This window comes from Stigmatopora argus, chromosome 6 (genome assembly GCF_051989625.1).
Source record: "Stigmatopora argus isolate UIUO_Sarg chromosome 6, RoL_Sarg_1.0, whole genome shotgun sequence".
Lineage (NCBI taxonomy): Eukaryota > Metazoa > Chordata > Actinopteri > Syngnathiformes > Syngnathidae > Stigmatopora > Stigmatopora argus.
In genome coordinates, this window is record NC_135392.1 from 19,485,903 (window position 1) to 19,503,497 (window position 17,595).

The window sequence follows — 17,595 nt, forward strand, 5'->3', positions numbered from 1 at the left end:
TGCACTGAGCAATAAAATAGTCAAATCAGTGAGTAATGGTTCTTCATTTTCTTACCTACATAGTCAATTAATGATGACTGAACCTTATATAATCGGATTGAAGAATAACTGTGATAATGAGAAAAATGCAAAAAGAGAAATATACTCTGGCCTGGAGACAGCTGGGATTGGCTCCAGCACCCCCCGCAACCCTAATGAGGATAAAGCGGTTCAGAAAATGAGATGAGATTAGACATTACTGTTACCTCAGGTGATTAATGCACCGTAAGCAAACTTTTTATGGTGAAAACCCAGCCAGTATTATACATACAGTGGTACCTCAACATACGAGCACCCCGACATACAAGTATTTCGAGATACGAGTAAAATTTCGACCAAATAATTATCTCTAGATACGATAAAAATTTCGAGATACAAGAAAGCCAGGTGGCCAAGAAATGGGAGGCTGTTTATCATTGTAGCGCACTTTTTTTGCTGCATCTCTTTCGTGTATAACAGATATCTACGAGCACTGGGCGGAGCGTTGCATTTTTTTCAGTGTTTTTTCCGTCACTCAGCGCGAATGCCGGAGCGATCGCTAATACGAGGTATATATTACTTCTTGTTGGCTGCTCATAAGAACATCAGGGGCACTGGCTCCGCAACTCCTCATGTAATATCTCTGGTCGCAACTCCCTCTTTGTAATGTCTCTGGTCGCAACTACCTCTTTGTAATGTCTCTGCGAGCACTGGGCGGAGCATTGCATTTTTGTTTTTTCCTCCCTTAGCCGGTTAGCTCCTGTTGGCGGAGCGATCGCTAATTCAAGACTACTTCTCGTTGGCAAGTGGTCGTGGGATATCCTATTGTGAGGACATTTGTGTGCATCATTTTCGGAATATTTTGAAGGGAATACTACAGCAAACAGCCCATCGATACTAAAAGTCAGGTTGGCGGCGGGGCAGACAGAGCCAACCCGGCCGGAAGAATGGTATAAAAATGTAAAACAAAATTACAATTAAGTTTAGTGTAAGGTTAGATTAAATTTATTTTTGAGTGTGTCTGGATCGTAATCCAAGTTCATTTAAATTTGTTTGTTATATTACGATTCACCGGTGAAAAAAAAAACTTTCTGTGGATATAGTTTCTAATCTGTACCCACAATTTAGTAATTAATGGGTATATCACTAAACTGCTTTATCCTCACAAGGGTTGCAGGGATTCTGGAGCCTATTCAAGCTGACTTTCGGCCACAAGGCAGGGGACACCCTGACAGCCGATCACAGTGCACGAGAAGACAGATAACCATTCATGGTCACACTCATACCTAGGTGCAATTTAGAGTGTCCAACCAGCCTATCATGCATGTGTTTCGAATGTGGGGGGAAACCGGAGTACCCAGAGGAAACCCACGCAGGACCAGGAAGAACATGCCAACTCCACATAGGTGGACCAACCTGGATGTGAACCCAGGACCCCAGAACTGTAAGGCTGACGCGCTAACGGCGGGCCGCCTAAACTGAGTTAGGAAATCTGCACCAGATGACCACATATGCTAGAGTGTAAATACTATATCATAGTAGACAGAGATAGTTACAGGTTTCAACATTAAGTAGGACTGCAACCGGTACTGAACGGGCCCGAGCACCCTCCGCGTAAGTCGGAGCACCGGCACTGGCACGCGCCAAGTCCCGATCTGGCGCAGAGTGGAGCGTGGCAAATTCCCTTGTTTGCACGGAGAGGCTTGTAGGAGGAAATGAGCCCCGAGGGCACGCCTGCCTATGAAACCGCAATGTCCTATTTGGACCACAGCGAAAACGTGTGCAGTTTCGTGTCTGTACTTGCTTCCTAACACCCAGAAAAAAAATTAGCACTTCAAATTTAGGGTTGAAAAATGGTAAAGGTAATTTGCAACTTCCTGTTCAGAATCCTCCTTTTCTGGAAAAAGCTATTTTGTTGATGGCCCACCTAGACCAAAGTCTTGGGCTGCTCATGTCAAGGTTTGAGGCTAATAGGTCATTTGGCCTTTGAGGAGCCAATCCTGTAGTTTTTTTTGTTACTCCCAGGGGGCGCTAGACCCAATTGGAAAAATTTCAACGCAGCCGTGTTGGGGGTGGGACATTTGTCAAACCTGTAAAATATGATCTCAGTTGAACATTGGCCCTGAGAGTTAACAATTTAGAGAGTCTGGAACATTGCCAAAACCATGTTTAACTTTTCTTTTAATATCTTGGCTTGGTGCGAGTGGTTAGCGAGTCAGCCTCACAGATCTGGGGTCCTGGGTTTAAATCCAGGTCACGCCAATCTGTGTGGAGTTTGCATGTTCTGCCCAGAGAGTGTATGCTTACCTCCTTCCGGCTGTGACAACAGTCCACCCGGTGGGATTTGTCTTCCTCTGACTTCTAAGTTTACTGGGGCTCAGAACCTATGACCTCGATCAAACCTGACCTGTAAGATCTCCTCAAATCGCACAGTTAGTCACTTTACAAAAGTCAAGTTGACATACACTTTCTCTCAGAATGTAATCCAACTCCAGGACCACTGTCGGTCTCTCTTTCTGAATTCCCCTTATCCCAAAGGTTGTTTGATAAATTTGGTGCTTCTGCCAAAGTTTCTCTAGCCGCACCTTACTTCACCAAAGTCATAACAATTGCGCTTATCGGCCAAACATCTACTTTAGTATACATTTACCCCTTTTGTAATTTTAACCTCTTAACTGCAATAAGTAACACAAAAACGAACAAACCATAAACAAAACCCAGCTATCAGTCTAACTAAAAATAGAAGCAAGTTAGACCAAAGTAGCAGAATGTCCTCAGTCCACGGAAGCAGAGCCACAAAATGGCACCGGGCAAGTATGTACCTCTTCACTTACCGCCTGCATGAACATTCTGTCAGCACTGTCCTTCTTGGCACCTCACATTCTTACTCTGGCAACATACTCAGAAGCATTCACCTGTCTAATATTTTAACTTTTGTAGATCACAACAGCAAATTTCACAACAGGGAGAAAAATGATTTACTGCATTTGTTTTACATAATTACCTTCAATGTCCAACTGACAGCATGTTGCCCCTTTTGCTGCTCCGTCCCGAGCACTGTACGCTGTCTAGTCCCTGTATAAGTCTGTAAACAGTCTTTTCAGTAATGTCCACTCAGTCAAGTGAGACATAGAGAATACATCTTCATTGTTCTTTGATTAGTCTTCTCAAATTCCTAATCCTTAATCAAAGTCATTGATGAAGCCTCAGGTTTCCCACAGAGACTTAGAAAAAGGAACATGTCTCATGTCTGGGATGCTTCAGAATGTTGGAGCTGTTTACGGTAATAAGGATGAGCCCCTTCCAGTGATTCCAGTACTGTGAAAGATAACACTGGAGTCTTTTTTCTAGACCCCTTGAACCCCTAGTCACCAGGGTGAAACCCTGAAAACAGCCTCACCTGAGATCCGGGTAGCGCTCTTCTTCGGAGTTTACATCGCATGGTAGTTCTTTGTCGCCCTATGGTAGTCAGCCGGACTAACGCCTGTTCATAGAATAGAGAATGTGAGGGTTTGTTGTTTAGCTTTTTCCCCCTTTTACATACTAGCAAAATGGGAGTGTGAAAGGGGTAGTCTGATCCTTCTAAGGCCTCAGCCTCCCACAATCCTCCTGTAATGCCGTCTCCTGCCTCCTTTCACAGTGTAGCGGGGATGTTAACAAAAATAGGCGGATCTACCTAAAATATGGCTGGAGTCAATGTGGAGCATGGTCCAACATTAGCAAGCCACTCAGACCAAAGTCAGTACAGCAGCGAGTTCAAAAGCTGTTCGGTGTCCTTGTGGTCCGAAAGCCCACTCCCGTCGACGTTGCATGTTCCAAAACTCCCGTATCCACCATGGTGCCTTGTGTACAAAAACATTCAGTAATTGTAGAATACAACACGTGCTATTTGACCTTGTTTCCAATCTGTTGCCGGATGGGGTCAATATCATAAGGAAGTTATCAAATTATTCAATTTAAAAAAACAAATAAGTCAATCTTGACGAGAACCTGATGTTTTTTAATGACAGAAATTACAATTTTCTCACCAGAAGTTTAAGATGTTGTGGCAGCCATATTGCTTCTAATGTCAAAATATCTCTTGTTCTTTCGATGATTCATATTACTGCAATAGTTGTCACTTTCGAACAAGAAATACAATTTTAAAAAGTCAAAGCAGAAAAACGAAGTCACGTAAGCAGTGCTCACATGGTAAACACTACGAACACATGTATCAAGGATATTCGCGTCTGGCCAGTCAGAGCACGTTTAACTACGGTAAGATGGCGGCGCCCTAAGCAAGCAATGCCAGGCGAGTTTTTTCACGTTGTATACAAGATACATTTTTTCTAGCATATCATTCATAGACGTCAAAATAAATTTTGATTAGCGATTTATCTCTTTTTCTTTTCTCTTTTTTAAATAAATGACCGTATCGGCCACATTGTCTTGCGTTATGGCTTTTCATCTTTGTCACCTTGCAGTCTATTTTTTGCGCATCTAAGCCTATCCTTGATTCAGTCATCATTTGTTTTAGCTACAAATACGGCGTATCTATATTCCTAATCTAATCTAATGATGTTTAGCGTCACAAAGGTGCAGAAAAGCTTTTGAGCACCAGTGCAACATGCTGAAGCTCCATGATCATTTATTTCCTTATTTTACTCAGTTTCTCGTCTTAGACCATTTTATTCAGTGATTCAACATTGTTTGCTCTTGAGTTGGTTTGTTCTCAAGTCCTGGGACTTGCAATGTGAAAAGGAATCACGTAAAATCTTGAAGGGTCCATTGTATTTCGGTCCTGACCAAAGAAAGGAAACTTTGCATTTTAGTGGTGTGATGCCCTAAAAGACAGAAACATGAAGTAATTTCATCTCATTTTATGAACTGCTTTATCCTCATTAGGGTCGCGGGGGGTGCTGAAGCTTATCCCAGCTGACTTCAGGCCCGGCGAGAACAAACTCCACACAGGTGGACCGGCCTCGATTTGAACCCAGGTCCCCCACTGTTAGGCCGACGCACTAACCACTCAGCCGCCGATGAAGTGACACAAAACACTAAACCATGGGTCCAAACCCGTGTGCGGTCAATTGGTCGCCGGTCTTTTGGTCGCCGGTTTTTGGTCGCCGTCTTTTGGTCGCCGGTCTTTTGGTCGCCGGTCTTTTGGTCGCGGTCTTTTGGTCGCCCCGACCGCGACAACGGGCGACCAAAAGACCGGCGACCAAAAGACTGGCGACCAAAAGACCGGCAACAAAACAAGGTAAAACAACATGGTCTACGCATCAATAAAAGCCAACAATGGCCATGAGCAGTTTCACTGAGCCGACGTGTGAGTGTATAAGAGTTTGTATGTACATGCGTTGTCCCTTTAAGAAGCTACGTTAGTCAGGGTCTTAACAAGTCTCCAACAAAAAACAATAAAAGTCCGGGAAATTTGGAGCTTTTCTTTAGCCTAATATTTACTAGGGCATTAAGTATGACTAAATAGTAATTCGCAGTTTGTATTTAGGGAATTTGAGCAAGGATTTAAATGGTAATTATCACTTACCTTCCGGGCGACCAAAAGACCGGCGACCAAAAGACCGGCGACCAAAAGACCAGCGACCAAAAGACCGGCGACCAAAAGATCGGCGACCAAAATACCGGCGACCAATCGACCGTGTACCGTCCAAACCAGCTAAGGTCCTCAGGGGCACCACTCCAATCTGTTTTCTGTATCTCCTTCCTCCTATACATTTGAATTAAATCATCAGTATAATCATCAGGGTTCTGGAGAGCTTGCTGATGAGTTGATCATTTGATTCAGCTGTGTTAGAAGAAGAAGACATGGAATACAGACTGAATGGATGCCTTTGAAGACAGGAAATGGTGAAGCCCGGATTGTACAAACCCTGACACAGCGAGAAATGAGAACTCAGGTATGACCATGAGTTTCGTGTCACCATAATATTTTTAGTGCTTGTCAGACTCGTGGTCAATAAAACTTTACATATCTAAAACAAAGTAGGCACAAAAAACAATATAAAATAGCAGCTAGGCCTAGGAAAACATTTGCATGTCAGACAATCAAAATGAAATCATTTCACTTTCAAGTGAATATTTCACCCACAGTCAGTGGCCTCACGTTGCCTCCAAACCACATGTCATATTAGTCCTAACAGCTTTTAGAAAGATCCTTCAGCTAATTAATTACTCATGCCTTCTGGCCAGATGAAAGCAGAGTATGGCCTGACCTTCAAAGCTAGGCCACTCAGACTTTTTTTTGTTTTAATGCAGATGATGCTTTGTATGATTCAGAGCAGAGATAGTGGGTTAAATATATTATACAGTGTATGTGCGTGCGCTGGGCTGTGGGCAATGTTATTTGGATCATTGACCCCTGCGCTGTCTGGGACCCAATGACAAATGGGCCTACTCGACTGTATTCAGCAGTGTCGGGCCATGCATTTCACACCTAGGCCTTCAGTAGTGCTACGTCTGAATCCAATCCTCAATACCTTTATGCCTATAAAACCTTTACTGCAGCTACAGCTGTGACACATAAAAAAGCATCAATAATAACCTGAATGTACTGCTCTGTGAATTCTTTTTTAAATTTGTCTACGTGCAGGCAACACCCTTTTGGAACACAGAAAGGAATTTACTCGCATATTAGCTGCCCGCGCGTATTAACCCTCACCCTTATAATTGCCTTAAAATTGTTGAATTTTACAATTTCTCGCATATAAGCCGCCCCCTGATTCTCAATTTTCACCTCCATATTTATGGTTTTAATAGGGAGTACAAATGTGTTACGTTGAAGGGAAAATTGTAAGAAAAATCATCACGTGGTATTTCTGAAATACTGTATGAATCAAAAGCACATTTTAGGGTCAATCTCATAAGGAAGTTAATATGCCTGTCCTTGTAAATGCAAAATATCAAATTATCCAATTTGAAAAAAGAAACAAGTCTATCTAGATGGGAACCTGATGCTTTCTTATTACAGAAATGACAATATTCTTACCCGAAGTTTAAGATGTTTTCACTTTCGAACAAGAAATAAAACGAAAAAAAATCAAAGTGGAATTTTGTTTTATTTCTAAATCAAGGCTACTCATTTCTGGCCAGGGAGAGCACGTTTAACTAGGTTTAGACGGCACCGCTCGATGTAAGATGCCGCGCCCCGACCTAGGTAAAATGGCCGTGCCCCAAGCGAGCAGTGACGGGAACTTGAGTTTTTTCACGTTTCATGCAAGATACGTACGTTTCTTTCTTGAATTTCATTCATAGATGTCAAAATTAATTTTGTATAGCGTTTTATCTGTTCATAATTTCTCTATTTTTAAATAAATGACCGTATCGGCCGCGTTGTCTTGCGTCATGACGTTACTGCGCCATTGCGTCATGACGTCATCGTGTCATGGCGTCGTCAACTTGCAGTTTCGTGCATATCGTGTTTTTATGCGCATATAAGCCAAACCCTCGATTCAGTCATCCTTTTTTTGTCCAACAATACCGGCTTCTATGCGAGTAAATACGGTATATACGTTATATTTAGATATTAATACATTACAGTCTTTTGATATGCCTATAGCTGCAACATTTAATAAATATGCATATTAATATGTAAATAAATATTATGAAATAAAACAAAATTCCCCTTTGACTTTTTTTCTTTTTATTTCTTGTTTGAAAGTGACAACTATTGCAGTAATATGAACCATCAAAAAAATCGTATATATTCCGACATTAGAAGCAATTTGGCCGCCACAACATCTTAAACTTCTGGTAAGAAAATTATAATTTATGTCATTAAAAAGCATCACGTTCTCGTCAGGATAGTTGTTGTTGTTTCAAATTGAACAATTAGATACTTTGCATTTGCAAAGACAGGCATATTAACTTCCGTATGATTTTGACCCTAATAATGTGCCTTTCACTTATAGTTTCTCAGAAATACCACGTGCGATGATTTTTCTTAAGGTTTTCCCTTCAAACTAACACATTTGTACTCCCTATTAAAACCAGGAATGTGGAGGTCAAATTTGTGAATGAGGCTTATACGCGAGAAATTGTAATATTCAGCAATTTTAAGGGTGCGGCTTATACGCGGGCGGCTTATTTGCGAGAAAATACAGTATTTATCCTTGGGGGAAAAAGTGTGAAATGTCAAGACAGTTTTTGGTTGCTCCTTAAAACATGCACATTGCATGTAAGATGTAAATTTATTGTGCATGAAAAAAAAATGGGTAATTTTTACTAGAATAGCATCTTTACTTATCATTATGCAGTCTGTGCAAAATGAAATTTGTTGCAGCTCTTATATCAGCTAATTAGTATGCTAGCTTTCACAAGCATCAAAACAGACATGTATGAAAACACCATTGAGCTGCCTATCGTTGCCAATGCACTGGACAGTTGTTATCTTGAACGTGTCTCATCTGATTCTCTTGCATTTACATGTAGTCAGAGGTGCACATCCCAAACTTTACCAGGTTTTTACACTGATTGATACAAGTCTAATAATGTAGGACACTATTATGCATTAAAAATAAGTGCTTATATTACAGATTGTTTCTGTTGTGCCTAAAAGTCTCTTAGGTGGAGGCTATTTGCCCAGTGTTTGTTGCTCAAATAGAGCTAGAAGTCCCTAGCGTCAGAATTCTTTGACATCTTGGTGTATTTTACTGTTGAATGCTAAAATGTAAAAAAAAACTAAGTTTTAATTTGTCAGATTTAATTCCTGAGGGTAAACACTACTTGGCCAATTGATGTTTACATTTCAAGGTGTGCCAGTTATCACGCTAGTTTTAAGGTATTTACATTGCCCTGTTACTGTGTAAAAACATGAGTGTCTTAAATATTGTGTGCTTTAAAAATGTTGTTAACTGGAAGTAGAAATTCAGCATTTTTATTTTCATAACGGCAGTAACATTTTCTCCTTTTCACTTTCTATTCGACCTAAAGAGAGAATGGACAGATCTTGTTTCGAATATAAAAAAAACTCAAATTCGTATACCTTGCTCATATGTAGTTTTCCCTGAATTTGTGACTGATAATCACATTCCTTGCATATCATGTTGACATGAATGAGTAGAGGGGGAAAAAGAGAAGCCACTTCCCCATTTGTGCAAGGACATTCTGAAATTTAAGACCTTTTGTGTGTTGTATCCTAGCAATGAGTGAAGCTCTTTTAGTGGAACCAATTCACTGCAGGGTAATTACAGACTTCTTGGATTGAAACTACTTACTTTTTTAACATGAAAAAAGGGATCTAGTAAAAGATACTTTGTGTGACCAGAATTTGAATCAAAATAAGTCCAATAGGCTGAAAAAACTGGTGTGGGATAGTAATCTAGTCTAAATGTTATTAGTTTTCCTATGAGAACCCATATTGTAATCTATAATAATAACTTAAACTTTGTATTTTTTCTTTCTTTTCAGATGTATGAACAACTGCTGGAAAATTAAGAGGCTAAATGCCCTTGTAAAACACCAAAGAAAATAAATGGTGGCTTGTTAAAATATTTTATATACTGATGTTAAAAAAAAAAGATTATTTTAGTCAAAATACGATGCACAATGTTTATATATTCTTTGGATTATTCTCAAAGCTTTAAAGTCTAAAAAGCAAACCAACAAAAAGGATTTAAATCACGTGCTCCTATTTTGAAAGTAAACATAGTATTCAGTATGCATTCAATTTTTACCGTTGTGTCAACTTGTGCGTCCTCAGCCAACTGCTTCATGTTATCATATATGGAACACAAGCAGGGGGGACCGGCGAAGCTGCTTGTTTAGAATCAAAAGACAATTTTTGCGCTATTAAAAAAAAATTCTTTCGAAAAATGGTTGTTTAACAAATAAAAGATTGAGTTTACACACTTAGAGAACGTGAAGAAATTCAATCACTCGTCTATTAGGATCCGACAGCCGTTTCTGGCCACCATAAAAAATTCAACTCTCTACGTTACACGGTTTGGACAAACGTAGCGAGAGAATCTTAACATACACACACACACACACACACACACACATCCATAAATCACGCTTTATAAGGATTATAGATGACCGCCGAGGTCGAAGCCTCGCCACCACTTGGAATGCAGAAGATTGTGCTGCCATCTTGGTGCGCTTCAAATGTTTACGCCTTTCCCAACTCGATGCAAAATGAAAACTCCTTTTTTGGCATACTCGGTGAAAAGTGGGCGGCCGGTGGCGCGACTGGTTAGCACGTCGGCCTCACAGCTCTGGGGTCCTGGGTTCAAATCTAGGTCCTGTCTGTATGGAATAGTTTATTACAGGATCGTTTGTGAGAGTTGCTGTTCAGTAATGAACAATTACTTGGAATCATGTGGTTTATGAGATAGAAAATATGCCTGTGAAAGAAAACTTTTACACCTGTATCATTCGCCACATTATTTTAAGTTGCCTTCAAAATGATATATCTATTCTTGCTGATTTATTCAAAAAATAAATTTTCCTGTAAAAGTCTGACTTTTGAGTGTACGTTGTTGTAAGTGTAAATTGTTTTTGAGATTCTTGTCTTTCTTTTATTATTTCCATTAGATCTGCTGCCATGCCACCGTGGGTGATATGTCAACTTCCAGTGATAGCAGTTCGACCTTTGGCATTGAGGGTCCTACTAGTGACTTTCTGGAGCCTTACCTCAAAGGATGATTTTGCTGTACAAGGAACATACTCGTCTAGTATTTATCCCAGCTTTATACGGAATGATACAGAATTTGAGCACTTGGCCTTGCATCCTCACCAAAGTGTGGGAAGAGTTTATATTGGAGCGCGTGACAATTTATTTCAGTTGGACAAATTTCTCCAGCTTGAACTTCAGGATCACACTGGACCAATCAACGATAGTCAAGAGTGCTTGCCTCCTGTAACTGAAAGTAACTGCCCTCAAGCAAAACTTACCAGCAATCACAACAAGCTTTTAGTGATAGACCCATACTCTATGGAACTTATTACTTGCGGCAGTGTCAACCAAGGTATCTGCCAAAAACGAAGTCTTGATTCTGTCAACAAAGTCCTGTTCTCTACTGAGACTCCCGTGGATACCCAGTATGTAGCAGCTAATCATCCCAATGTTAGTACTGTTGGGGTCATTGTTCAGTCTCAACCTCATAGGCAGCCAGTTCTTTTTGTAGGGCGAGGGTACACAAGCAGCCAACCACCCATTGCCACACGAAACCTGGACCAGGAACCCATCTTTTCTTATGAGGAAACCGCAAAATTGGCTGTGGCTGGGCGCCTCTCTGAATACGATCATCATTTTGTTGCATCCTTTGCACACCATCATCATGTATACTTCCTTTTCTACAGACGTGACTTGAAGTCAAAATCACGCGAATACCGCACCTACATCTCTCGTCTATGTTTGGACGATCAAGCTTATTATTCATATGTTGAAGTGCCCTTGACATGCCGTTCCCAAGCAGGAAAAAATTATAATCTCCTTCAAGCAGTTCAACTTGGGTTCTCCAAAGATGTCAATGGGAGTCAAGGACCTGAGATTGTCCTTGGGGTTTTTTCACCTCGGCTGGTTTCATCAAATCGACCGAGTGAGGAATCTGCTCTATGCTTGTTCAACCTGGAAGATGTGAACCACAGGATTAACTCAACCAGAGACCTATGTTACACAAAGATGGGCCGAGAGTCCGGAATGGAGGCAGCCTACATTGAGTATGAAGTGAAATCTAAATGTGTCAACCTGCTCGAAGTAAGTAAAACACAGATTACAAAGCATAGTGATCATTATGATTTTTGTTGTTATTGTTGTTATGACCGTATTTTCCGGACTTTAAGTGGCAGTTTATTTAATAGTTTTGGGGGGGGGGGGGGGTCGATTTGTACTCCAGTGCGACTTATGTGTAAAATTATTCACATAATATGATATAATTCCAATAGTTTTTATACTGAACCGCAAAAGGGCACTCTAGGTCTGTGTTGATAATTTTCATTGGCGTTGAGTAGAGCTTTTTTTGTACAGTGATACCTAATCTATAGCAGGGATATACGTAAATTCCAAGACCAAAATGGATGTGTTCTTCTTTTGCCAGTCGTCTTCCACTCAGACGATAGTCTTATTATGAGAAGTACCAACCCTCTTTGCTGTATTACTAAAAGTGATACAGACGTCTTACTAATATTAGCCTCGTCCTTCTTGATAGAGCAAATGGCTCATTTACTCAAAATGGCAGCGTTTACTTTCTAGACCATATCGAGAACATGCACCTTCCCGATGATTGTAACCAATCTCCGTTGTTGTTTAGATGTAGTAACAACAGGCTTGTGAGGCATAGCAGGCATGACACCATCCGAACTGCGTGATAGATGGACACTAACTAAGCATAGAGAGGAGCAACATTAAAATACCGTAGAGTGTTGAGCGGCATCTAATAAAACGGCACCTTGGTTGAAGAATTGGAAAAATAGAACGGCACCCTCTAATTGAATGGCACCTCTAATTGAACGGCACCCTCTAATTGAACGCCACCTCTAATTGAACGGCACCCTCTAATTGAACGGCACCTTGTACCCAAAGTTTGAAAAATAGAGCGGAATGCCGGTGAAATAGAGGTTTTTCTCAACCTGAGAAGGTGGTCAGATAGCAAGCGCCTTCTTGCCTGGGATTCATACCGTTGTCACATTAGCGATGCCACCAAGAAGCAATTGAAGAAGCTCCGTATTGATGTGGCCGTGATTCCAGGAGGCTGCACCAAATGTATACAGGCGCCCAAAGTCTACTGGAACGCCCCATTCTAGGCCAAAGTCCGACAGTTCTACAAGAACTGGATGTTGCACGGCGAGAAGAGCTACACCAAATTCGGCAACATGCGAGCACCAACCGCTCTCGACGGCTCAAAGGATTGCCAGATCCATTGTTTCAGGTCAGACGGCCCGATTCTGACTGGTTTGCAACTTCTCCAGCAAGCGCGAGCCAATGCTGGCGATGATGAACGTGAACTCACTCAGACACTCGACGCTGATGCGGAAGGTGATGTGAATGATGTGGACAGCTACAACAGTGACATGTCACTTGATTTTTACCAGTGAATTTGTAATTACTTACCAGTAATCGCCTTGTATTTGTGCCTATTGTTAAATAAATATGCATATGTTTCCTGGTTTCTCTTTTCATCCATAAAATTTCCCCCATCTTCTCAAAATTCTGACCAGCTAGGCGAAAAATAGAGCGGCACCCTCTAATTGAACGGCACTACGGGGAAAAGTTTGAAAAATAGAACGGCATGCCGTTGAAATAGAGGTTTTACGGTATATTGTAACTTTGACAAAGGAGTTGCCAGCTTTTTTCAGGGTTTATTCATTTATCTGGATTTCAAGTTTGTTTTAGTGTTCCTACAATGTGTGTTCTTTGTTTTCAATTTTATCAAATAAAATTCCCCCCCAAAATGCGATTTGTTTTTTTTCCCCATTTCATTTAACATTTTTTGGCTGGAGTGAATTATAGTCAGAAAAATACAGAATTTACATTGTTTGGGGCTCTAAACACTCATTAAGGAAATGCAGTTTGATAATAGAAAAGAAAAACCTCGCAAGCCCAGGGAGAACATGCAAATTCCATACATTGAGGACCTACCTGGGATCGAACCCTCAACCCCAGAAGTGCGCTAACCACTCGGCTACCTGGTGAATAACAAGCACGCAAAAACATTTTCTATTTGTGCAGGTGTATAACTGTAAGGAGGAAGCTAATGTAAGGCAACAGACAAAGCACACGAACACATGCACATGAACACATCTAAACAACTTCAAATCATGAATTCAAAACAACTTAGCTGCTTTTTCAGAAATTATCGACTCCGTCACTATGTACTGCAAATTGTTCCTCCACTATGCAAAGGAGTAACAGTGTCTCCAAAGGACTAACAGTTTCTCCATCTCGTCATTCAGTACAGAAAGGCTATGCAATGGCGTCATTGCTTTTAATGATTCCTTCTACCGCAATAGTCTAGCAATGGTACGTGGGTTACGGCAGTGGCAGGCCGTCAGGGCCTTCAAGGTCTTCTCTGCTGGCCTAAGAAATATCTGAATCATATTATATTTTGTTCATCAATACTTATTATTCCAAATGGTCTGTTAGCTTCCTTTCATTGCTTTTCCCCCTGGTTGCACTGCTTCCAGATGTGTGTTTTCATATTGAAGCATTTAACCAATCACATTTCAGCCATTATTTGTTGCCAGATCAGATCTGCCTCAAAGCCTTCACAATCAGTTCTGCGGGCTCTGCTGCATTAAACTAGACTGTTGCTTTTAACCAATCAGATTTCGAGTTGGCAACCCCACAATGCTTTTTCATACGCATTAGCATTTTGCTGGCTGGGATATGTCATTGCTTTCACCAACTATGATTGGCTAGTAGGCGGGCCAAAGCCATAGATCGCAAACTCCACCCACAAGCCGACAGAACCAAAAACAAATGGATTCTGTTTGCTCACAAAGCTATTTTCCAGACGGACTTTTCCAGAAAAAAATGGACATCATTAAGAAAGGGAGGTCAACTCCGAAGCTAGCAAGCCTGTTACAGCCGGGAAAATGGTGTGTGCGGCACTTTCAGTGCGCTAACTTAGCTGCACAAGCAAATAGTATATTGTTGTGTTGATTTAAAGCCATTTTCAAAACGGACTATGCCGGAAATATGACAGGACAGGCTCGACTTTCATCATTAGCTTCGATGGCGATAGGAAAAAAGGAAGAAAGAAAGGAGGATGGATATTGTGTGTTAGAATTTTTGGTGAGTATAATATGGCTATATTCCTAAATAATATTTCAATTGTGGGCCCAGTTCTGATATCTGAAAAGCTCCAGTGTTTGTATTTAAGCTCCAGTGTTTGTATTTAATCACTAAATGCTGCTAGGATGTGGATTTTACCCCAGTTTAATTTTTGCCGTTTCGCCATTGACGTCCATCGCTGTCTTTTCCCGAGGAAATCACCCCCTGGCCTGGTTGTAATGTCTCAAAAGCTCCAGTATTTGAATTCAATCAATAAATGCTGCTAGGAAGTGGATTTTACCTAATTTTAGTGCATTTTTTTGTCATTTCACGTATGGACGTATCAACGTTCATCGCTGTCTTTTTACCGGGGAAATGATACTCCGGGCCCGGTTCTGATGTCTAAAAAGCTCCAGTATTTGTATTTAATCAATAAATGCTGTTTTCAGCTGGATTTTACCCCCATTTTCGGGCAATGTTTGCCGGTACGCCATTGACGTTCATCGCTGTCTTTTCCTGGGAAAATTGCCCCCCAGCTGGCTTTGGGCCAAAGGCTGGGGACACCCTGTATCAGTGGCCAGCCGATTGCAGGGCACATGCAGACGGAAAACCATTCACACTCACTCATACCTAGAGGCAATTTAGTGTGTCCAATCAGCCTACCTGTTATGTCTTTGGCAAGATGTAGGGGCGAGGTAATGAGCAATAGGATCCAATCGCAGGGAAGCAAATAACAAATCAAATCACAAAACCAAACCTGACTAGGGAAAACACGAGGAATTGAAGAACGAGGTTAACTCAAGTTAACGAGTTTTACATTTTTGCAACGTTTTCATAACGTTTGCATTAAATGGGGAAACTGCTTAACATCAAGTAAGAAAAGAATTACAGGCTGTCCTCAAATGTGGTTTCCCATAGAAATGAACTAAATACAAAGTAATTTTGTTCACACCCTCTGAAAAAATAAAGAAAAACAGGTTAATACAATGTAAAAACATATTTCGTATTGGCAAAGATAAACTAAAACTAATAGATCAAAGACTGCCTCTCGCACAACTTGAGTCTTGGAGTAGAGTCTTGAAAGTAAAGTTTTAAAACATTAAAGTATGGAATATAAAATATAAAGTAAAGTAACAAGTAAAATCTTAAGAGACAATAAAACGTAAAAATAAAGGATAAAAAAGCTGTAAAAACACAGAATACGAGTGAGGGTTTAGGGAGCTACTGCAACTGGCAGCCTCTTTGAACGGCGCCTATGATGACATACTATTTCCCGTTGACAAGTGGTCGTGTGCGTTATCCTATTGTGAGGACATTTTTGTGCATCATTTTCAGAATATTTTGAAGGGAAGACAAAAGCAAACAACCCTCGATAGGTTATTTTTAACAACTGCAGCTGAATGTCAGGGTTGAGGTGGGGCAAATAGAGCCAACGAGAAGAAAGGTATATAAAAATTTCAAACAAAATTAGAATTACCGTATTTTCACAACTATTCGGCGCATCGTATTTTTAGCCGCAGTGTCAGTAACGAGTGCTATTTCTGTATTTTAAACACACAAAGCACGCACCGTTTTTTTAGACGCATATAATAATAATAATAATAATAATAATAATAATCGGACATAGGCCCTGTCGTCATTATCAACAACACAAAAAGCCTACTTGTCATCACACCCAGAAACTGCGTGTGACGAAATTGGTGGTGCTTCTCCATAAGCTGCGTTTACTCGGCAAAAGACCTAAATAAGTGCAAGTTACGGACTTGTAATTTGGCATTCTGCTGTTGTGGATACAGGTCGCTTATATATATATATATATATATTATATATGGATGAACATCGAAACGCAATAGCGGTGGCTACCGGAAGCAGCCTATTTCCGGGTTCCGGTGCGCAGTGACTGCTGGGAAATATAGTTCTTGCACGCTACACCCACACGCTAAAAACACGTTTTTAAAAAGGCAACGGAAGCAAAACTGAGTTCGGTTGTACTTTATTTAGACATTTTACAACTTACTCACGTCATCATCACCCACAAATCCATCAAAGTCCTCATTTTCTGTGTCCGAATTAAACAATTGCCCAAATGAGTTCCAAAACGCTGGGTCCAGCGGTTGTAGTTCTCAAGCCTCCGGGAATGACTGCAAGCTCCGAGTTAATATATATACAGACACTCCCCTACTTACGAACGAGTTAGGTTCCGAGCGATTGTTCATAAGTTGAATTTGTTTGTAAGTTGATTCAGTGCTATATTTTGTATTATAATTTATGTTTAAGGCCTATATAAGTATATTGAAGGTTTATATAAGTGAATTTGTATGTTTAAGGCTTGTATAAGTAACACGCATTGGTTTGTACTGAAAAAAACATTTAATAAAATGGAGAGAATATGCACAGTACTGTATGGAGAGAGATTTATGTATTAGAAACTGGCCGAAAGAAGCGATCTAACGACGATTGCACAGTTTTCCTTTTTTTTCATCATAAATGATGCGGTAGCACTGTATGGCATCATTCAATTGATTTGCAAACTTTGTGCAACGTTCAATATTTGGGTCCTGCTGCTCGATCTTTCTGTTTATAAATGGTACTGACGGTCGAACGATTCAATGCCCGTGAAACGCTCACCACTCTCACGCGCATCAAGCTTCGTTATTATTGCCACTCGTTTCAAATGAAATGGCTTGCCTCTTCCTTGCAACTCCCTCAATAGAAGCCTTTAGCTTTTTACCAACCATATTCAATAATGGATGCATGAGATATTTAATGATACAAATGAAAAAGGTTCTTTGCACACTGGAGATACATTCACGCACTTCCGCATTGCAACAAAGAAGAAGGTAGATGCTGGGTGAGCTGAGCTCTCA

General features: G+C 40.6%; 1 protein-coding gene across 7 annotated transcripts in view; it reads left to right on the top strand.

Moving 5' to 3' along the window:
• The window catches only part of plxnb1b (plexin b1b), a 219,861-nt gene that overhangs the window by 15,360 nt on the left and 186,906 nt on the right, over nucleotides 1-17,595 (top strand). For 6 of the 7 annotated variants that reach the window (XM_077602784.1, XM_077602785.1, XM_077602786.1 and 3 more), the window contains exon 2: nucleotides 10,549-11,713. The exons of the other annotated variant lie outside the window; for it this stretch is intronic. In XM_077602784.1, coding sequence (XP_077458910.1) covers nucleotides 10,559-11,713 — 1,155 coding nt within the window. In that variant the 5' untranslated portion in view covers nucleotides 10,549-10,558. The remainder of the gene's footprint in view (nucleotides 1-10,548; nucleotides 11,714-17,595) is intronic. 7 annotated transcript variants of the gene reach the window in all.